The sequence below is a fragment of the Nycticebus coucang genome, chromosome 2, assembly GCF_027406575.1.
Source record: "Nycticebus coucang isolate mNycCou1 chromosome 2, mNycCou1.pri, whole genome shotgun sequence".
NCBI lineage: Eukaryota > Metazoa > Chordata > Mammalia > Primates > Lorisidae > Nycticebus > Nycticebus coucang.
In genome coordinates this window covers 43448975-43472218 of record NC_069781.1, presented here as the reverse complement: position 1 = coordinate 43472218, position 23244 = coordinate 43448975, and the positions used below count along the sequence as shown (strand labels likewise).

Sequence of the window (23244 nt, the reverse complement as noted above, 5' to 3'; positions counted from 1 at the left end):
AATCACAGCTCACAGCAACCTCAAACTCTTGGGCTTAAGCGATTCTCTTGCCTCAACCTCCCAAGTAGTTGGGACTACAGGTGCCCACCACAACATCCAGCTATTTTTTGTTGCAGTTGTTGTTTAGCAGGCCTGGACTAGGTTCGAACCCACCAGCCTGGGCGTATGTGACCAGCGCTCTACCCATTGAGCTACGGGTGCTGCCCCGACACCACTGGTTGCACAGTTTATTTCTGGTCCTTATCCCCATCTCCCTTCTTCCTAATTTTGTTCTTCCAACCAGCCAGAAACATCAGGGAGGCTTGGAGAGCCAGCCCCAGAAATGAGTTTGGTTTAGTCTGAGCCCATCCTAGTGGCCCCTCCCCCTTGCCAGTGGTTGCTTGGGCATGGGCTGCTGGCTTTCTGGACTGTATGGCGGAGAGTCTGCTGTGGCAAGGGAGGGTCCTAGGAAAAGTTTCCTTGCTGTTAAAGATGTACAACAAATGAGTAAAGTGAAAAAGGAAGAAAGAGAGATACACAAAAATAATTCCTGCCACTAGACATTCTAGTTGATGGGACTTTGGCAGGTACTTAGCCTGGAAAGCTAATCTGAGGACAAGACTGACCAGATTAGGAATGGATGGTAGAGTCAAAAGGTCTATTCCTTGATAGTAGTTATCAACCAAATGTTATGGGAAAAATAAATTTCACTAGTTCTTCTTTTTCTTTTTTTTTTTTTTGAGACAGAGTCTCACTTTTTCACCCCCAGTAGAGTGCTATGGCATCACGATCACAGCAACCTCCAGCTCTTGGGCTTAAGCAATTCTTTTGCCTCAGCCTCCCGAGTAGCTGGGACTACAGGCACCCACCAAAACACCCGGCTACTTTTTTGTTGTTGCAGTTTGACCGGAGCCAGGTTTGAACCCACCACCCTCTGTATATGGGGCCAGTGCCCTACTTACTGAGCCACAGGCGCCACCCAAATTTCACTATTATTTCACTTCAAGTTTTCTTTTTACTTAGTGCCAAAGGTGTCTTAACTATAATATGAGCACTATGAGAGGCCAGTGGGGGAGGATCACTTAAGTCCAGGAGTTTAAGAACAACCTGAGCAACATAGTGAGACCCTGTCTTTTTTTCTAAAAAATAGAAAAATTGGTCAGGCATGGTGTTGCACACCTCTGGTCCCAGTACTAGGGAGGCTGAAGCAGCAGGATCATTTGAGTCAGGAGTTCAAGGCTACAGTGAGCTATGATGACATCACTGCACTCTAGTTCAGGCAATAGAGTAAAATCCTGTTTCAAAAGAAATAATAAACTGGGCGGCGCCTGTGGTTCAGTGAGTAGGGTGCTGGCCCCATATGCCAAGGGTGGCGGGTTCAAACCGGACCCCCACCAAACTGCAACAAAAAAATAGCCAGGCGTTGTGGTGAGCGCCTGTAGTCCCAGCTACTAGGGAGGCTGAGGCAAGAGAATTGCCTCAGTCCAAGAGCTGGAGGTTGCTATGAGCTGTGACACCACAGCACTCTACTGAGAGCAACAAAATGAGACTCTGTCTCTAAAAAATAATAATAATAATAATAATAAACTCAAAAAGTAAACAAGAGAAACTGGATCAATTTGTAGCTCCAGTAGAGTTATAGGCCTTGGCCATATCGTCTGTAAAATGGGAAAACTAATGTTGCTAATCTCATAGAGTAGGAAAATATAAAATGATACATGCTGAGCAATTATCGCAGTGTCTAGTTTATGGTAAGTGCTAATCAAATTGCAATTTGTAGTTGGCATTTGCTGGGATTTGGAGAAAGGAAAAGAGTAGAGGGGCAGTTATAGATGTTGGGGGCTCAGGGGAAAGAGTTCATAAAATTAAAAAATGGAAAGGTTAGGCTAGGCACAGAGGCTCATAACTATAATCCTAGCACTCTGAAAGGCCAAGGCAGGTGGATTGCTTAAGCTCGGGAGTTTGAGATGAGCCTGACCAAGAGTCAGACCCATCTCTACTAAAAATAGAAAAAACTAGCCAGGTGTGGTAAGGCAACAGGATTGGGTGAGCCCAAGAGTTTGAGGTTGCTGTGTGCTATGATGACACCATGGCACTCTACCCAGGACAATAGAGTGAGACTCTGGTTCAATTAAAAAAAAAAAGAAAAAATTGGGCAGCGCCTGTGGCTCAGTTGGTAAGGCGCTAGCCCCATATACCGAGGGTGGCGGGTTCAAACCCAGCCCCGGCCAAACTGCAACCAAAAAATAGCCGGGCGTTGTGGCAGGCGCCTGTAGTCCCAGCTGCTCGGGAGGCTGAGGCAAAAGAATCGCTTAAGCCCAGGAGTTGGAGGTTGCTGTGAGCTGTGTGAGGCCACGGCACTCTACAGAGGGTCATAAAGTGAGACTCTGTCTCTACAAAAAAAAAAAAAGAAAGAAAGAAAAATGGAGATGTTAGGATCAAAGTTTGAGTATAGATTAGAATGTAGGGACTAGAAGAAATTTTGCAGAAATTGGTGGTTAGAATCAGGGTAGGAGGCTCGGCATGCGTAGCTCAGTGGGTAGGGCACCGGCCACATACATTGAGGCTGGTGGGTTAGAATCCAGCTTGGGCCAACTGAACAACAATGACAACTGCAACAAAAAAAATAGCCGGGCGTTGTGGCGGGTGCCTGTAGTCCCAGCCACTTGGGAGGCTGAGGCAAGGGAATTGCCTTAGCCCAAGGGTTTGAGGTTGCAGTGAGCTGTGACACCACAGCATTCTACCAAGGGCAACAGAGTGAAGCTCTTGTCTCAAAAAAAAAAAAAAAAATGAATCAGGGTAAGAGTTTAAATATAAATTAGGAAACAGGTTAAGATTAGTCTTATTCTTACAATTTATGAAGAAACAGCCAACTCCAGTTTGTGGAATGGACTGTTACTATTGATTTCATCTGTGTAAAGAATATTTCTAAATCCCTGAAGGATGTTATAACTGAGGCAAAGAATGAGGGGCCTACAGGAATGCTCACTGCCTCTGTGCCTCCTACCAGGGGACAGTCATCACACTAACCCACCTAGTGGCCAGTGTTGGATGTGGAGGTGGAGAGAAATGTTTAACTGGGAATTACACCCATCTATAAAATGAAGGTCCAGTTAGAAGAGCCACGACAGCACCCTGCACACTCCACAGGTTGCTGGGCCACCAGTATGGCAGTCTTCAACTTACTTTTCTGCCTTTGATCCTGACCAAGAATTGCTATAAAATTTCACATAAATCCCAGCTCAACCCTTGACTGTAAGTCAATCCAGGGCAAGCATAAATCCCCTCTATAATGATGAGTAAAAAGAGAAAATCACAGGACCTTTGAAAAAATTCCTCAAGTCAAGAGACCACCAAAATTTCAAGAGGAAATAAAAAGAATAAACTTCAAAAGATTACATACAATATAAAACCTTTTTAGTTAAAAATAATAATGTACATGGACTAAAATTGCATAAAAAGAAAAAGCAGGGCGGCACCTGTGGCTCAAGGAGTAGGTCGCCAGTCCCATATGCCGGAGGTGGCGGGTTCAAACCTAGCCCCGGCCAAAAACCAAAAAAGAAAAAGCAAAGAAACAATAAACGGGTTTCAGAAACCTTGGGGTGGTATAAAACAAAATGGATGGGAAAGGGAACCATATGGTTGGATGTATATCATTGCAAAAGTTGTCATTTTAGTTTGGGATGGTATTTTCACAAATATTATTACATATTATAATAAGTCATAAACCAATAATGAAAGTGTATCATAAACCAAAAACTATGATAACCTAAATCCATGCTTTTAATGTCCAAAGAGGTGGAATGGAAGTGGGGGAATCCAAGTAGAAATTATCAAAAATAGTTGGTATTAATAAATAAATAAAAATAGTTGGTATTTGGATGAATCAAAAGAAAGAAAATGCAACAGTCTCTAGTCTAGACTTTTTACATGTGTAACATTCTTCAAATCCACAAGGATCAATATTCATTTATTTGGCTTCCATTTCTCTAGTAGGCAATTACCTTATAGTCAATACAGAGATGAAGAGATGAGTAAGACATTATTTCTGGCCTTAATTATTTTACAACTTTAAACAAGAGACAGAAGTACAAAGGAAGGCAGAATAAAATAAGGTTCACAATGAAGAGTTAAGAACAACTGATGTTACAATAGGCCACAGAGACAAATCTCAAAAATTCCAACAAGCAGGGCAGCACCTGTGGCACAAAGGAGTAGGGTGCCGGCCCCATATACTGGAGGTGGTGGGTTCAAACCCAGCCCCAGCCAAAAACTGCAAACAAAAAAAAAAAATTCCAACAAGCACAAATAATACACATTTTCTCACACAAACACAATTTAAAAATTTTAAAGTAGTTTTAATAAAGAGGTGGGAGGATAGCTTGAGCTCAGGAGTTCAAGATCAGCCTGAGCAAGAGTGAGCTTATCTACTAAAAGAAAAATTAGCCAGGCATGGTGACAGGTGCCAGTAGTCCCAGCTACTTGGGAGGCTAGCAAAGTAGGCCAATGTGGGAGAATTGCTTGAACCAAAGAATGTGAGATTGCTGTGAGCCATGGTTTAATTTAATTTTTTTTTTTTCGAGACAGTCTCACTATGTCATCCTTACTAGAGTGCTCACAGCTTACAGCAACCTCAAACTCTTGGGCTTAAGCGATTCCCTTGCTTAGCCTCCCAAGTAGCTGGGACTACAGGCATCTGCCACAACACCTGGCTATTTTTTTTGTTGCTGTAGTTGTCATTATTATTTGGCAGGCCCAGGTGGGTTCAAACCCACCATCCCCAATGTGTGTGGCCAGCACCCTAGCCGCTAAGCTACAGGCACCAAGCCTGTGAGCTAGGCTGACACCATGGCTCTCTAGCCTGGACAACAGGCTCAAAAATAAAAACCTAATACTCAGACATTTAAAAATACTCTCTTGAGCCAGGCATGTTGTCACATACGTCTAATCTCAACTACTAAGGAGGCTAAGGCAGGAGGATTACTGAAGGCCAGGAGTTCAAGGTCAATCTGGGCAAACATGGTTTAAAAAAAAAAAGCTGACTTGGTGCCTGTAGCTCAGTGGTTAGGACACCAGCCATATACACTATGACTGGTGGGTTCAAACCTGGCCTGCGCCTGCTAAACAACAATGACAAGTACAACAATAACAAAAATAGCTAGGTATTGTGGCAGGCACCTATAGTCCCAGCTACTTGGGAGGCTGAAGCAAGAGAATCTCTTAAGTCCAAGAGCTTGAGGTTAATGTGAGCTAGGATGCCACGGCACTCTACTCAGGGTGACATAGTGAAACTCTTGACTCAAAAAAAGAAAAAAAAAAGCCTTTTAATTCTTGGGGTAAAGATAAAAATTGCAATTACACACCATCATAAATATCAAATGAGAATTCAACCAAAGTTGGATTCAGAGGCAGTTTTTAGCCTTGAATACATATTGGCATCATGATTTATATAGGTTTGATCCTGGCACCATCCCTCATGAGCTATACAACCTTGGGAGAATTAGTAAACCTCTCTATATCTCTTTTCTTCCCATCCATAATGGTACATATAAAGTAGAATAGTTGTCTAGCAAAATGCTGGCAAAGGTAGTCAAAAGAAAGACTATACAGGCTCAGTGCCTGTGGCTCAAGAGGCTAAGGCGCCAGCCACATACACCTGAGCTGGCGGGTTCAAATCCAACCCAGGCCTGCCAAACAAAAATGAAGGCTGCAACCAAAACATTGCCGGGTGCTGTGGCGGGCACCTGTAGTCCCAGCTACTTGGAAGGCGGAGGCAGGAGAATCACTTGAGCCCAGGAGTTGGAGGTTGCTGTGAGCTGTGATGCCATTGCACTCTACCCAGGGCGACAGCTTGAGGCTCTTGTCTCAAAAAAAGACTATACAATAGTATGAGGAAGTGGCTAAAAACAAGTACATAGGAATTTCTTAATTATAAAAGAATACTAAGTGAAACACTATGTAAAACCTCAGTGGAGGCTCGGCACCTGTAGCTCAGTGGCTAAGGCACCAGCCACATATACCAGAGCTGGTGGGTTCGAATCCAGCCCAGGCCTGCCAAACAACAATGACAATTACAACAACAACAAAAATAGCCGGGCGTTGTGGTGGGTGCCTGTAGTCCCAGCTACTTGGGAGGCTGAGGCAAGAGAATTGATTAAGAGTGGGAGTTCGAGGTTGCTGTGAGCTGTGACACCACAGTACTCTACCAAGGGGCTACACAATAAGACTCTGTCTCAAAAAAAAAAAGAAAACTCAGTGGATTTTAATATTGTCTAGGAAAATCAACCCAAAGTGATACAGAACCCTCCAATGAATTAACCACAGAAATAATTGAAAAAGTGGTCCAAAAGGCCTCCAACAAAAGACTGAAATTCCACTTAATTTACAAAAATAGTATGAGCTTTATTCAAGACCTAACAAACCTCACACAAGTTACACAGATGAAAAATCCAAATAAGATGACAAACAAGTAGTAGCAAATAGCAGGATGCCCCCTTTCCTCCAACCCATGGTAGATACCACAATGTGATCAAAGACCTCTTTCTGAGATCTTCCAAGACTCACCAAGATAGCATGTTTTGAGTGATGTTTGCTCAATTTTCAGGATGAAGGGAGTGTTTGCAAATATTCTGCTTTTTATCTCCCTTGAAATGATTATCAGCTCAGTAAGGGCAGATACCATGTTAATCTATCTTTCTTTCTTTCTTTCTGTTTTTTTGAGACAAAGTCTCACTTTGTTGTCCTTGGTAGAGTGCCCTGGCCTCATAGCTCACAGCAACCTCAAACTCTTGGGGTCAAGCAATTCTGTTGTCTCAGCCTCCCTAGTAGCTGGGACTATAGGCACTCACCACAACACCTGGCTATTTTTATAGATAAGGTCTTGCTCTTGCTCAGGCTGGTCTCAAACATATGAGCTGGGGCAATCTATTCACCTCGGCCTCACATAGTGCTAGGATTACAGGCATGAGCCACCATGCCCAGCCATAATCTGTCTTGTTCACAGTTATATCCCCAGCATTAAGTATAAGTGTCTGGCATATAGTGTGAATTAAACAATCTATCCATATTGTAAAAGAGTAACATACATTAAGACTATTAGGGTGTAAAAAAAAAAAAAAAGACTATTAGGGTGTATTCCTGAACTATAACAGTTGACCTAAAAAAATCTATTAATTCAATTAACATACAAATAAACCAAAAGAAATAAAAGCTATTTTTTCCAGACACTGGAAAAAAATTTTATTTTTTTAAAGACAGGATCTCACTCTATCACCTAGGCTGGAGTGTGGTGGCAAGGTCATAACTCCCTATAGTCTTGAAACTCAAGCAATCCTCTCTCCTTAACTTAGCCTCCTAGTAGCTTGTATTACTAGGTGCATGCCAACACACCTGGCTAACTTTTTTTTTTTTTTTTTTTCAGTGTTTGGCCAGGGCTGGGTTTGAACCCGCCACCTCCAGCATATGGGGCCAGCGCCCTACTTACTTTGAGCCACAGGCGCCACCCCTAGCTAATATTTTTTAACTTTTTTGGAGAGACACAGTTGCCCAGGCTGGTCTCAACTCAAACTCCTGGCCTCAAGTAATCCTCCCTAAAAATAAATAAATTAATTAATTAATTAATAAAAGTAATCCTCCCATCTTAGCTTCCCAAAGAGCTGAGTTTATAAGCATGAGCCAACACATCCAGTGAAAAATGTTTTATGAAATTGAATACCTACTTGTGATTTTTTTTAAATAGACATTTAGTAAACCAGAAATAGAAACATAACAACGAATGTTTAAAATAAACAGTCAATATCAAACAACATCTAGTAGAAACAACAGAGTCAAGGTTGTAAAATAAACCTATCTGTTGTATCAAATCCAGTCAACTGTAGTCAATGATGAAAATGTTACTGGGAGATTTCTGAAATAGGGTAATGGCTTAGCAGGAAAAAGTACTAAGATGTATTAACTATGTCTGCCATGGGCATCAGATGGACACTAGCATCTGATAGCCCTTCACTTTATAAAAGAACCAAGACAAGAATCTTTACTATGGCTTGGCACCCATAGTTCAGTGGTTAGGGCACCGGCCACATGCACCAAGGCTGGTGGGTTTGAGCCCAGCCAGGGCCTACTAAGCAACAATGACAACAACAACAAATAGCCAGGTGTTGTAGCAAGCACCTGTAGTCCCAGCTACTTGGAAGACTGAGACAAGAGAATCAAGCCGAAGAGTTTGAGGTTGTTGTGAGCTGTGACACCATGGCACTCTACCAAGGGCAACATAATGAGACTGTCTCAAAAAAGAAAAAGAAAAAGAATGTTTACTATCACCTTTATTATTCAATATTATTCTAGACAATGCATAAAATAAAAAATAATTAGAACCATATATATTAGAAAGGAAGAAATAATTTATCTGCCTAAATATAAATTCCTGAGAAAAAACTGAAAAACAATGAAATCTAATAAAAATGCCTTAAAATGGCTTATTACATGAAAAATACATTCAAATATCAATAGCTTATTAGCCAACATTAGCATTACCAGCTGGATGACACTCTGGAGGACTTCCACTTCCAGCATTATGGAAGAATAGGTGTTCAGAGGGTTATCTAAAACAAGCAGCTTTATATTACATAGGTCACTGAGGTAGTGTTGGACTCACACAGAGGAGTCTTCAAAACCCTTTCCTCAAAAACAACACAAAAGGGCAGCGCCTGTGGCTCAGTGGGTAGGGCACTGACCCCATATACCAAGGGTGATGGGTTCAAACCCAGCCTCAGCCAAACTGCAACAAAAAATAGCCAGGTGTTGTGGCAGATGCCTATAGTCCTAGCTACTCGGGAGGGTGAGGCAAAAGAATCACCTAAGCCCAGGAGTTGGAGGTTGCTGTGAGCTGTGATGCCATGGCACTCTACCGAGGGTGATAAAGTGAGACTCTATCTCTAAAAAAAAAAAGAAAAAAAAAAAAAACACAAACTAGGCAGTGCCCATAGCTCAGTGGGTAGGGCACCAGCCGCATACACTGATGCTGGCAGGTTCGAAACCAGCTGGGCCAGCTAAAACAACAATGACAATTGCCATAACAACAACAACAAAAAAAAATAGTGGGGTGTTGGGGCAAGTGTCTGTAGTCCCAGCTACTTGGGAGGCTGAGGCAAGAGAATCACTTAAGCCCAAGAGTTTGAGGTTGCTGTGAGCTGTTAGGTCATGGCACTCTACCCAGGGCAACAGCTTAAGACCCTTTCACACACACACACACAAAAAAAATAATATGTGACTGGTTGCTAGAGGGACAAGTGGCATGGAGAAGGACTACTCTGATAGCACCCCTTGCTTAGTGGCATGATACTGATAAATTGTTTGCTGAGGACAGTTTGTTCCCAATAGGTGCGAGCTCATAATCATGAGTGGAAGACTGACTAGCTTTCATTGTAGGGAAGGGGTGGGAGGAACATGGCAAATGTCATCTATCTTCCTTTAGCACTAGGGCTTGACAATGTTCTCTCCTAAGTCTCACCCACTCCCATAACAATCAGGGAGTGGAGCAGCGCCTGTGGCTCAGTCGGTAGGGTGCCGGCCCCATATACCGAGGGTGGCGGGTTCAAACCCGGCCCCAGCCAAACTGCAACCAAAAAATAGCCGGGCCTTGTGGCGGGCGCCTGTAGTCCCAGCTACTCGGGAGGCTGAGGCAAGAGAATCACTTAAGCCCAGGAATTGGAGGTTGCTGTGAGCTGTGTGAGGCCACGGCACTCTACCGAGGTCCATAAAGTAAGACTTTGTCTCTACAAAAAAAAAAAAACACTCAGGGAGTGGACTGAATCTTGTAGCTGAAGCAGATATTTCCATGCTAAGCTATAATGCACAAAAGGGGACTGGGTAGTTTATTACTGTTTGTAATAAAACTGTCTATAGAAGAATCAGAAACAAATTCTCATTGAAGGAAAACTTCCCCAATTTAAACATTCTCAGAAATTAAGATCAAGCAAATAGTTCATGATCAAAGATTGCCCAGTGCATGGGGGGAAAAAGGCATAAGTAGAAATACCAAACAATAGACTTAGACCTCTCAAAGGCTAAAGATACTCTAATAGTAAGATACAGAATATATTATAGAACCATTTTATTTAAAATGTTTTAAGTGACACAAGTTACAATCATACATGTGCATAAACTCTGAGAAATTTTCAGGAATAAATAGTCAAATTTTGAGAGGAGAAAAAAATACTTCTGGGAAAAAATGTTGAAATAAACTGAATGCAAGAGTAAAGTAGACTCAACAAGAAAAGAAAATTATAGACCAATATCACTAATGAATATTGATGCAAAAATATTCAACAAGATCCTAACAAACAGAATCCAGCAACACATCAAACAAATTATACATCATGACCAAGTCGGTTTTATTCCAGGGTCTCAAGGCTGGTTCAATATACGTAAATCTGTAAATATAATTCAGCACATAAATTAAAAAACAAAGACCATATGATTCTCTCAATTGATGCAGAAAAAGCTTTTGATGATATTCAGCATCCCTTTCATGATCAGAACACTTAAAAAAATTGGTATAGAAGGGACATTTCTTAAAATGATAGAGGCCATCTACAGCAAACCCACAGCCAATATCCTATTGAATGGAATTAAACTGAAATCATTTCCACTCAGATCAGGAACCAAGCGAGGTTGCCCATTGTCTCCATTCCTCTTTAACATTGGAATGGAAGTTTTAGCCACAGCAATTAGGGAAGAAAAGGCGATCAAGGGTATCCATATAGGGTCAGAAGAAATCAAACTTTCGCTCTTCGCAGATGATATGATTGTATATCTGGAAAACACCAGGGATTCTACTACAAAACTCTTAAAAGTGATCAAGGAATACAGCAGCATCTCAGTTTACAAAATCAACATTCATAAATCGGTAGCCTTTATATATACCAAAATAGTCAAGCTGAAAAAAACAGTTGAGGACTCTATTCCATTCACAGTAGTGCCAAAGAAGATGAAATATTTGGGAGTTTATCTAACAAAGGACGTGAAAGATCTCTATAAAGAGAACTATGAAACTCTAAGAAAAGAAATAGCTGAAAATGTTAACAAATGGAAAAACATACCATGCTCATGGCTGGGAAGAATCAACGTTGTTAAAATGTCCATAATACCCAAAGCAATATACAATGGGGAAAAGATTCCCTATTTATTTGATCTTTGACAAGCCAATTAAAAACATTCAGTGGGGAAAAGATTCCCTATTTAACAAATGGTGCTGGGTGAACTGACTGGTGACCTGTAGAAGATTGAAACTGGACCCACACCTTTCACCATTAGCTAAGATAAACTCTCACTAGATTAAAGATTTAAACTTAAGACATGAAACTATAAAAATACTAGAAGAAAGTGCAGGGAAAACTCTTGAAAAAATCAAGAGTATTAAATATTGGCCCAGGCAAATGAGGAGTACCCCCACCACCACCCGGCAATTGAAGCAGCATCAAAAATACACTACTGGGACCTGATCACACTAAAAAGGTTCTGCACAGCCCAGAACACAGTAAGTAAAGAAAGCAGACAGCCCTCAGAATGTGAGAAGATATTTGCAGGTTATGTCTCCAACAAAGGTTTAATAACTAGAATCTACAGAGAACTCAAATGTATTAGTAAGAAAAGAACAAGTGATCCCATCTCAGGGTGGGCAAGGGACTTGAAGAGAAACTTCTCTGAAGAAGACAGGAGCACGACCTATAGACATATGAAAAATGCTCATCATCCTTAATCACCAGAGAAATGCAAATCAAAACTACTTTGAGATATCATCTAACTCCAGTAAGATTAGCCCATATCACAAAATCCCAAGACCAGAGATGTTGGAGTGGATAGGGGAACACTTCTACACTGCTGGTGGGAATAGAAACTAATATGTTCCTTTTGGTAAGATGTTTGGAGAACACTTAGAGATCTAAAAATAGACCTGCTATTTGATCCTACAATTCCTCTACTAGGTATATACACAGAAAAACAAAAATTACATTATAACAAAGATATTTGTACCAGAATGTTTATTGCAGCCCAATTCATAATTGCTAAGTCATGGAAAAAGCCCAAGTGCCTATCAATCCACGAATGGATTAATAAATTGTGGTATATGTACACCATGGAATATTATGCAGCCTTAAAGAAAGATGGAGACTTTACCTCTTTCATGTTTACATGGATGGAGCTAGAACATATTCTTCTTAGTAAAGTATCTCAAGAATGGAAGAAAAAGTATCCAATGTACTCAGCCCTACTATGAAACTAATTTATAGCTTTCATGTGAAAGCTATAACCCAATTATAACCTAAGAATATGGGGAAAGGGAGGGGAAAGGAAGGCGGAGGATGGGCAAAGGAAGGGGAATTGGTGAGACCACACCTACGGTGCATCTTACAAGGGTACATGTGAAACTTATTAAATGTAGACTATAAATGTCTTAACACAATAACTAAGAAAATGCCAGGAAGGCTATGTGAACCAGTGTGATGAAAATATGTCAAATGGTATATAAAACCAGTGTATGGTGCCCCATGATTGCATTAATGTACACAGCTATGATTTAATAATAAATAATTTTTTTAAAAAAAGAGTAAAGTAATGGCCAGGGGTGGTGGTTCATGCCTGTAATCCTAGCACTGTGGGAGGCCAAGGCAGGTGGAATGCGTGAGCTCACAGGTTAGAGCTAGAGCAAGACCTCATCTCTAAAACATGAATAGCTGGGTGTCGTGGCAGGTGCCTGTAGTCACAGCTACTAGGGAGGCTGAGGCAAGAGGACAGCTTGAGCCCAAGAGTTTGAGGTTGCTGTGAGCTATGATGCCATGGCACTCTACCAAAGGAGACAAAATGAGACTCTGTCTCAAAAAAAAAAGTGAAATAACAGGTCAGACCCAGCTGAAGAGAGAATTAGTCAACAGTAAAATAAATCAAAGAAATAACTCAGAAAACAACAGGAAAACATATGGATATAGAAAATATAAAAAAGAAAAATGGTGTTAATAGATATGAAGTAAAAAATTAAAATTTCAAATATAAATCTAACATATAGAACCCCAGGTAAAGATAATAGAATTGAGAAGAGGCAATATATAAAGTGACAAGGGCTGGGTGGTGCCTGTGGCTCAGTTGGTAAGGCGCCGGCCCAATATACGGAGGGTGGCAGATTCAAACCCGCCCCTGGCTGAACTGCAACCAAAAAATAGCCGGGCATTGTGGCGGGCGCCTGTAGTCCCAGCTACTCGGGAGGCTGAGGCAAGAGAATCGCTTAAGCCCAGGAGTTGGAGGTTGCTGTGAGCCGTGTGATGCCATGGCATTCTACCGAGGGCCATAAAGTGAGACTCTGTCTCTACAAAAAAAAAATAATAATAAATAAATAAATAAAGTGACAAGGGCTGTGCATTTTCTAGAACTCATGCCTAAAATGTAGTGAAACTGAAAAATACCAAAGGTAAAGAAAAAGTGTTGAAAAACATAACTTTTCATTATGTTGAACTAGTTAGCTTGACTAACACTCTCACTGAAACTGCTGCTAAAATATCTTATAAAATAGATAAAATATTTACAAAATATTTTATAAAAAGCAAGAGAAAAAGAAATGAATAACATATAAATGACCTTCTGCTGCATCTTGGTATCTAGGTCATTGAAATTGCCCTTCCCATGGGCTGGGAGGAATCCCCAAGAGCAGAGACCCAACTCACTCTCTGTAGGGAACACCAATTTACATGGTATACAGGGGACTGAGGAACAGGCTAAATTACACCAGTAGAAACTCCACAAAATTTAGATATGAGAAACTCCATAGGACAAATGACCTTTTTAAAAACAAAATTAGCAAGAACAAAAACAGGCTCGGTGCCCATAGCTCAGTGAGTAGGGCCCCGGCCACATACACAGAGGCTGGCGAGTTCGAGCCCAGCCGGGGCCCACTAAACAGCAATGACAACTCCAACCAAAAAATAGCCAGGCATTATGGTGGGCACCGGTAGTCCCAGCTACTTGGGAGCCTGAGGCAAGGGAATCATTTAAGCCCAAGAGTTTGAGGTTACTATAAGCTGTGATGCCACAGCACTCTACCGAGGGTGACATAACAAGACTGTCTCAAAAAAAAAAAAAAAAAGAACAAAAAACAAAGAATAGACCTAAGAGGTTAAAAAAGATTTCAGAGACATATAAACTGCAACATACGGACTTATTTAGATTTTGATTCAAGTAAACAATTAAAAAATCAAACATAAGAGAAACTATATTAAAGAACTATTCTTCTCAAGGAGACCACAAGGATATACCTGCAGGGTCCTCTTGGGAATTTGTAGACTTAACTTCCTGGAATGTGGAAATTTCCACTTCTGTGAAATCCTGTAGTTCTGTAGGGGCTGGAATAGTATCTCCTGCCTAATTTAAACTGGCCAATGAAAAAGGCACCTGTGGGGTGGAACTTTTTGACTGTGGATAAAAAGGGAAAGACCAAGGCAGTTGAGGAGTGCTGTGAGCTGTGTGACAAAGAATTCCATTTGGAATTCTTCTATGCTGTAAGCTCCTGGACGGTGAATAAAGCCCTTCCTCTAATAAAAAAAAAAAAAAAATTAAAGAACTATTGTTTTAGGTGTGACAATAATACCACAATTTTGGTTTGATGAGATAACATGCCAAAATATTTACTGATGAAATGATACAATGTCAGAAATGTACACCAAATAATTGGGCTGAGAGAAGAAGGCAGGAGTATAGATGAAAAAGACTGGCCATGAACTACTCATTGGAGAATCACTTGCATAGAAGGTACATGAAAGCAGGTACTTTCACCTGGGCCAGGTCACACATGACAAAAGTACAACTGAGGCAAGGGTAAGCTGTTGCACACTACAGGTATCCAAGAAAATAGTCTTACTAACTCGAGGTAAATAAGGGATCACTGTTCTCTGTGTGTCTGTGTGTGTCTGTGTGACATTTCCTATTATAAAAAGTTTGAAAAGCAACAATAAAAGGATCTTCTAAACAGCCTAACTCAGGGAACATTTTAAACTTCTTAGCTGACCACTCTACACTATTTGATGCAGTTCATTATTTCACTTTTCCTAAACTCTCCATTCTTCAGATTTCATGGCACCAGCCTTTCTAGATTCTCTTCTCATCTTTCAGCTCATTTCTTCTCTTTCATGACTTTTCTTCCACCCACTGTTTAATGATGGCGTTCCCCCAGGACTCCCCTGTTAGGCTTATTTCTTCCCCAGAACACCTGCTCTGGACGATGGCACCTTCCCTCATGGTTTCCTTTACCACCACCCCCCTTGCTTATGACCTTCCACCCATCCCAACCTTTCCTCCTGGATTTTTTTAAAAATCTGTTGATGTCACCCAGTCATCTAAGCTAGAAATGTATTATCTTGGCTGACTTTGGATACTATCAGCAAGATTTTTCATTTTACCTCCCATACTAGTTGTATCTTTCTTCCTCTCCCTCTTTATTATTCTCGTCTTATTATTCTCTCCTGATTGAACCACTGTCACAGACTCCTTTCTTTTTTTTTTTTTTTTTTGTAGAGACAGAGTCTCACTTTATGGCCCTCGGTAGAGTGCCATGGCCTCACACAGCTCACAGCAACCTCCAACTCCTGGGCTTAAGCGATTCTCTTGCCTCAGCCTCCCGAGTCTCCATACCTCCACACACCACCACAACGATCTTTCTGAAACAGGTACCTGGCTCTCCAGCTTGGAATTACTATCAGCAGCTACAATCATAATTCTCAAACTTGGATAAACAGTCAGAACTCAGGGTCAATTAAACTATCTGGGGGCGGCGCCTGTGGCTCAGTGGGTAGGACTCCGGCTCCATATACCGGGGGTGTCGGGTTCGAACCCAGCCCCAGCCAGCTAAAACAGCAATGACAACTGCAACGACAACAAAAAGCCAGATGTGGGCGGCGCCTGTGGCTCAGTGAGTAGGGCGCCGGCCCCATATACCGAGGGTGGTGGGTGCAAACCCAGCCCCCGCCGAACTGCAACAAAAAAATAGCCGGGTGTTGTGGCTGGGGCCTGTAGTCCCCGCTGCTCGGGAGGCTGAGGCAAGAGAATCACATAAGCCCAAGAGCTAGAGGTTGCCGTGAGCCGTGTGACACCACGTTACTCTACCGAGGGCAGTAAAGTGAGACTCTGTCTCTAAAAAAAAAAAAAAAAAAAAGCAAAAAGCCAGACGTGTGGCGGGCGCCTGTGGTCCCAGCTACTCGGGAGGCTGAGACAGGAGAATCGCTTCAGCCCAAGAGTTGGAAGTTGCTGTGAGCTGTGATGTCACAGCACTCTACGGAGGGTGACAAAGTGAGACTGTCTCAAAAAAAAACTGATATTACTAAAATAAAATAAGGCATAAATTCCTAGTGTTTGTAGATCTCATAAAACTCTAGAAAGCAAATTCACAAATTAAATCGTCGCGATGTTACAATTAATTTAATGTGCTAAATTAGCGTACTGCACTGGGACCTAATATGTCCGGAAAAATGAACGTGAGGTACATGCCCTCGGGCAGAGGCTGTTCTTAAACTGACTCTGGAATGTCGCTCGTTCTCTCTCCAAACTTGTGCGGTGCACCACGACAGCATCTGGCCTTCCCTTGACCCTAAAGCAATGCGCATCATTTAAGATCGTCTTTCTTCTTCTAATTATACTCTGACAAGTAAACAGTCCTTCCTGGCTCCAATTCTCAAAAAAGTGTGACAGGACTCCGTTTGAAGGCGGTCACTCACGCGATGCGGACTCTGCTTACGATAATTTTCTTTTCCGCTTATCACTGAACTAGAAATGCTAAACTTTGAAAATCTTAACGAGAACTCCGCCTTCCTCCCTCCAGCTCTCAGCCAGCCTCCTCAACAGAGACTTGCAGCTATCACGCCCGGCCCTCCATGCTGCCGCTAGGTGGCAGGCGGCTCACCGGCGCCCGAAACGGCTAGGCGGGCAGTCCATCTCAGGGACCCTACTACTGCTCCGAACACTGCCGACGATTGGCTATTTCGCTAATGGCCCGGAGGGAGGAGCTAGCAGCAAAAGCGGAAGCGTCGGGTACGGCGAGCGTACAGTGTCTAAATACTGTGCGTGCGCACCCAGGACCCTGCGGCAACTTAAAGGGACCAGCTGCATACCCTCCTCCCGCCTGAGGGGGCAGACCGGATTCCTAAGTGATGAAGGGTGGAATCTGCTGAGGAGGGTCACACTGATAAGCGTTGGGCGGCACTGAGGGGAGGAGTCACCTTGAAAGGAGGGGTCATAATGACTGGTGGAGTCACTCCGAGAGGTGGGGTCTCACTGCGTGGGAGGCACACACAGAGGAGCGGGTGTAACTCTAAGGGTTGCTGGTACACACTGATGGTGGCAGTATCATACTGAGAAAAGGTCCCACTGAATGGGAGGAGTCTTGCTGAAGAAGAGTGGGGTGGGGGGAGCGTTTTTAGAGGGGGCCGGTTCTTGCTGAGTGGTGGAGTCTCGCAGGAGGGGCTTCCCTGCAGGTAGCGGCTTCTCGTAAGAGAGAGGGTCATTTGGACAGGGTAGTCAGAGGAAGGTCCCGGCTGGGTGGTCACTGGGCGGGGGCCCTGGAATCTGAACTTTACTCGGCGGAGGCGAGATGGAGTGAGGAGGAGTCAGGACCAAGCCAGGGGTGGGCGGGTCAAGGGCTCGCTACAGCCTCAGGGTTTCATAACCCCCCAAGAGAGTAGAAGGAGTTAGGGAGTCCAGAGGTTTAAGTGTAGGGGTCGAAGAGACTTGGGAAATGGGCAATGTGCGACGGGGCGCAGGCCAGGAAGGTGGACAGGTCGTTGGGCTGCTTTCTGATTGAGCCTGGGCCTGAGGGGTCTACCTTTATGCCCTGCTGTTCCACAGAGCCCAAGGATTGGGCAGGTTCCTGAGCCCGGCCCTCCATGGACAGTGACCCGAAGGAGGGGAGAAAGAACTCCCAGGGCAACTAAAAGACGTTTGAGCTTCGTGCACCATCAGCCCTTACTTCCCTTCAGTTATTCAAGCTCGTGCCCGCGCCGCTGACCTATCAGCCAAGTCGTAGGGGCCAGGGGGTGCGGATGGGGGTGCCTACCTGTGGGGGCGTGGCCGCTGCCCGGAGGCCGGGCTAGAAGGAGTTAAGCGGAGGCCTGGCCCAACCCCGCCCCCGGCAGGCCGCGGAGCCTCAGCCCCAGCGGCAAAGCCGCGACGCCGCCGCCCGCCCGCCTCCGCCTGCTGGGAACCAGCCCGCCGGCGCCCGGGTGCGCCGCTGCCACAGTTGTCGCCGCTGCCACCACCGCCGCCGCCTTGCCCAGGCCCTTCGCGGAGCGGAGCGGCGTCCATCCCAGCCCAGCAAGCGGGTGCGGCGGGGGCGGGCCCAAGATCTTAAGCAGATCTTACATTCTAGGGGCGGGAGAGGGAGTCCCGACGCCCGGGATCCGGCTGGGCCCGCGCCAATGGCGAAAGCGGCCTGCCCGGGACCCGGGGACCCTGCCATGTGAGGCAGGCCCAGGCTGGGGGCCCGGCCATGGCCGGGGAACGGCCCCCACTGCGGGGCCCTGGGCCCGGGCCGGGAGAGGCGCCGGGGGAGGGGCTCCCGGGGCCGGGGGGCGCGGGCGGAGGCCCGGGCCGGGGCCGCCCCTCCTCCTACCGGGCTCTCCGCAGCGCTGTGTCCAGCCTGGCGCGTGTGGACGATTTCCACTGCGCGGAGAAGATCGGGGCCGGCTTCTTTTCTGAGGTCTACAAGGTAGGACCGACCAAGAGGGCAGAGGGGCGGGACCGATCTTTCAATGGGAGGCTGTAACTAGGGGCCCTGGAGTGGGGGAAAGAGGGCCCGGGCTCTGGCGACCTGCCCAGCATTCGCCAGCCCCTGCCGCCCCCAGGTTCGGCACCGACAGTCAGGGCAAGTCATGGTGCTGAAGATGAACAAGCTCCCCAGTAACCGGGGCAACACGCTACGGGAGGTGCAGCTGATGAACCGGCTCCGGCACCCTAACATCCTAAGGTGAGTGGGTCCCAGTGGCTTGCTGGGCAGGATAGAAAAGAGAAAATCCCACAGGAAAAGTGGGAACTGTGGAGGAGTGAGGGCTTTTACACCTACCCTCCTATCTTCTCTATCGTCTTCCAGGTTCATGGGGGTCTGTGTGCACCAGGGACAGCTGCACGCTCTTACAGAGGTGAGGATAGGCCAGAAAGGGGGGAAACCACACACACACATCACCAAGGAGAAAGGGAGTCAGCGGGCCTGATGGATCTAGAGAGGAATAATGAGAGGCAACAGGACCTCTTCCCTGGGGAGGCGTCCCTGAACTTTCCTTCAGGCAAACCACATATAAAAGGCCTCAGCTGGTTTCATTCCCTGTATCTCCTAAAAGTGCTGTCCAATAGAACTTACTGCAGGAATGGAAATGTTCTCTAGCTGTGTTGTCCAATACTGTAGCCACTAGCCACATACGGCTAGGCTAGAGCACTGGAAATGTGGCTTGATGTGACTGAGGAACTAAATGTTTAGTTCTGTTTAAATTTAAATAAGTTCAATTTAATTATTTAAATTCAATTTAATTGTTTAAATTTAAATAATTATTTTAATTTAATTGTTGCATATGGCCAGTGGCTACTGAGTTGAACTTCCCCCATTCTAGGACAGCCCTAGGACATGAATAGGGGTTCCTAGAGCACAGACTCACCATTCTTTGTGATCCTCCTGAGTATCCTCTGGTTTATAAGTGGGAGAGACCTAGAATACACACTGAAGCCTGACTTTCATTCTCTTCTCCTTTACCTCAGTATATGAATGGGGGGACCCTGGAACAGCTGCTCAGCTCTCCTGAACCCCTATCCTGGATGGTCAGGCTCCGTCTGGCTTTAGATATTGCTCGAGGGCTGCGGTACCTGCATGCCAAAGGTGTATTCCACAGGGACCTCACATCCAAGGTAGGCTGGGGCAGGGGTTGAGACTATTAGGTTGCAACTGGGCTGTGGATGTTGGAATGTATGTACAAGATGTATTGGGATGTTAGAATAGGAAGGTGTTGAGGAATTTTGGGGGTCTGGGGTGTGGGAGTACTCTGAGGGACTGAGTAGTACCCTGTGCTTAGAGTGTTGGGTGAGGTTGCAATATTGGGGTACACCAGAGAACTGGGAGATTAGAGAGGGTTGGAGGTATGCTGAAGTGACAGGGCTTTGGGTTGTATATCAGGAGACCAGAGAGCAGAAGGTGATGGGTGTGTTGGGATGCTCTATGTGTGTGTGTCAGAACTGTCTGATCCGACGGGAAGACCAAGGCTTCACAGCTGTCGTGGGTGACTTCGGGCTGGCTGAAAAGATTCCTGTGTATAGGTGAGGTCAATGCCCATTCCCCTCAAATGTCCCAGTGAAGCCCACAGGGGCATATCCCTTGGGACATAAGGGGTGCTCATTTCATCTCCTTTTGCCTGTGGAGGATGTTTCTGACCACCCTGCCCCTGCAGGGAGGGGGCAAGGAAGGAGCCGTTGGCTGTGGTGGGTTCCCCATACTGGATGGCTCCAGAGGTGTTGCGGGGTGAGCTATATGATGAGAAGGTAAGACATCAACATTTCAGATCTCCAAGCCCTCCAGAGACCTTGAGATATTCCCAAAAAGCCCCATTCATCCCAACAAGAACCCTAGTAGATATTCAGGAGCGCTCAAGATTCCCCATGCCCTTCACCGGCACCTTCCAACACATCTGCCTCCCTCCCCCCCACCCCCAAATTCTGGTATATTCTGACAAAATTCTGAAATGAAAACTGTCAATCCCTCCCCCTGACATTATTATCTCCTACCCCAGGCTGATGTCTTTGCCTTTGGGATTGTCCTCTGTGAGCTCATCGCCCGAGTACCTGCGGACCCTGACTATCTACCCCGCACTGAGGTAAATGTCTCTAGGTTTGAAAGGGAAGAACTCCAGATGAGGCAGCCCACAGCCAAGGAGGGTTCCCTGGAGGTTGAGGTCCTGACTGGGATACAGAAGGAGAACCCAAGGGAAGCTGACTGGGAGGCCCTTCCTCTCTTTCCCCATAGGACTTCGGCCTAGATGTGCCTGCTTTCCGAACCCTGGTGGAGGATGACTGCCCACTGCCTTTCCTGCTCCTGGCCATCCACTGCTGCAGTGTAAGAGCCTCACTGTCGTCCTTGCCCTCTCTCCCACCCCATCCCTGAGATCCCTGAGCTGCCATGGCTGCCCTATGGGTCCTAGCTGGTGGGAAGAAAACTCAGGGATCCCCTTTTGGAATACTGAATGAAGCTGTCCCTGTCTCTACCCATCAGATGGAACCCAGCACCCGTGCCCCCTTCTCTGAAATCACCCAGCACCTGGAATGGATCTTAGAGCAACTGCCTGAGCCAGCCCCCCTGACACACACTCAAGGTAAGTGAGCATGGCCTTGACCCAGCTAAGTCCCTTTGTGGCTTCTCTCCTCTGTAGAACTCAGAGAATTATGTGGGGGAAGCTAAATGTGTTTATTAGTTGAGAAGACTGGGAGTCAGGGCAAGGTAAGGTGGATGGGAGGACATCTCAAAGAAGACAGCTTTCTTTCTTTCTTTTTTTTTTTTTTTTTTTTTTTTGTAGAGACAGAGTCTCACTTTATTGCCTTCGGTAGAGTGCCGTGGCATCACACAGCTCACAGCAACCTCCAGCTCTTGGGCTTAAGCGATTCTCTTGCTTCAGCCTCCCAAGTAGCTGAGACTACAGGTGCCCGCCACAATGCCCAGCTGTTTTTTCTGTTGTTGTTGTTGTTGTTGTTGTTGATGTTGCACTTTGGCTGGGGCTGTGTTTGAACCTGCCACCCTTGGTATATGGGGCTGGCGCCCTACCCACTGAGCCACAGGCTCCACCGACAGCTTTCTAATACTAAAGGCCAAGGGAGAGGGGGAAGGAAAGAAGAGGTAAAAGTGGGTGGAGGTGACATCCTCCCTTTCAAAAAGCACACTGTGGGGCTCCCTTTTCCAGTCCCACCAGCCTCCTGGAAAACAATGAAGCCCTCAGGGAGCTATGATTAAATGCAGAGAACAGTGATCCCAGATTTCTCTGTCTACAGGGTCTGTTCCAAGAGGGGGTCCTTCTGCTACACTTCCCAGGCCAGACCCCCGGCTCTCCCGAAGCCGATCAGACCTCTTCTTACCCCTATCACCAGAATCACCTCCCAACTGGGGGGACAGTCTGACTCGAGTCAACCCCTTCTCACTGCGGGAAGACCTCCGGGGTGGCAAGATCAAGCTCTTGGACACACCCAGCAAGCCAGTCGCCCCCCTGCCCCTTGTACCCCCATCGCCACTGCCCTTCACCCAGCTGCCCTCGGTGACTACTCCGGAGACCCTGGTCCAGCCTGGGACACCTGCCCGCCGCTGCCGCTCACTACCTTCATCCCCTGAGCTCCCACGACGTATGGAAACAGCACTACCAGGTCCTGGCCCTCCCCCCATGGGCCCCTCAGCTGAAGAGAAGATGGAGTGTGGGGGCAGCAGCCCTGAGCCAGAACTCCCAGGACCAGCTCCCCAGCTGCCTCTGGCCGTGTCCACAGACAACTTTATCAGCACTTGCTCCTCGGCCTCCCAACCCTGGTCCCCTAGATCAGGACCTCCCCTCAACAACAACCCCCCAGCTGTGGTGGTTAACTCCCCACAAGGCTGGGCTGGGGAGCCCTGGAACCGGGCCCAGCACAGCCTGCCCCGGGCAGCAGCCCTGGAGCGGACAGAACCCTCGCCGCCCCCTTCAGCTCCCCGGGAGCCCGACGAGGGGCTGCCCTGTCCAGGCTGCTGTCTCGGCCCCTTCAGCTTCGGCTTCTTGTCCATGTGCCCCCGCCCCACACCAGCTGTTGCCCGCTACCGCAATCTGAACTGTGAGGCGGGCAGTCTCCTCTGCCACCGAGGGCACCATGCCAAGCCACCCACGCCCAGCCTGCAGCTGCCCGGGGCACGCTCTTAGCAGTGGGGCCTGTGCTCCCAGGCCTCCACCTTTGGCCTTCAGGACACCCTGTGAGGACAGAGTGTACTTGCCGAACAGTGCCAGCCCCAGATGGGCTGACTGGCTCTTCTCCCCGTATAGGGGAGCCTCAGTGTGGACTCGAGGGACAGAGCACTTCTAGTCCAACCCTGGGCTTGTTGTCCCTTGGGGATCACTGAACCAGACACAGCATTGCTCACACATGAGACTAACACGTGCAATTATTTAAAAATATTTCAATAAAACTGCCTGGCTGGCTCCGGGCTGCCCCTATCCGCTCAGCCCATGCGCCCTCCTCATACCCCCTCAT

General features: G+C 46.0%; 1 protein-coding gene across 2 annotated transcripts; it reads left to right on the top strand.

Annotated features, from left to right (window-relative positions):
• The first annotated feature begins 17072 nt into the window (after positions 1-17072).
• On the top strand, positions 17073-23207 carry TESK1 (testis associated actin remodelling kinase 1). Of its 2 annotated transcripts, none has more exons than XM_053569360.1 (11): positions 17073-17278; positions 17860-18718; positions 18855-18976; positions 19100-19148; positions 19759-19905; positions 20228-20310; positions 20442-20532; positions 20781-20864; positions 21014-21103; positions 21260-21359; positions 22030-23207. In XM_053569360.1, the coding sequence occupies exons 2-11, from the start codon at positions 18500-18502 to the stop codon at positions 22914-22916; spliced, it is 1872 nt and encodes a 623-aa protein (XP_053425335.1). In that variant the 5' UTR covers positions 17073-17278; positions 17860-18499; the 3' UTR covers positions 22917-23207. The 2 variants fall into 2 exon arrangements, with proteins under 2 accessions (XP_053425335.1, XP_053425326.1); XM_053569351.1 differs by having other exon boundaries at positions 17073-17376.
• Positions 23208-23244: the final 37 nt, after the last annotated feature.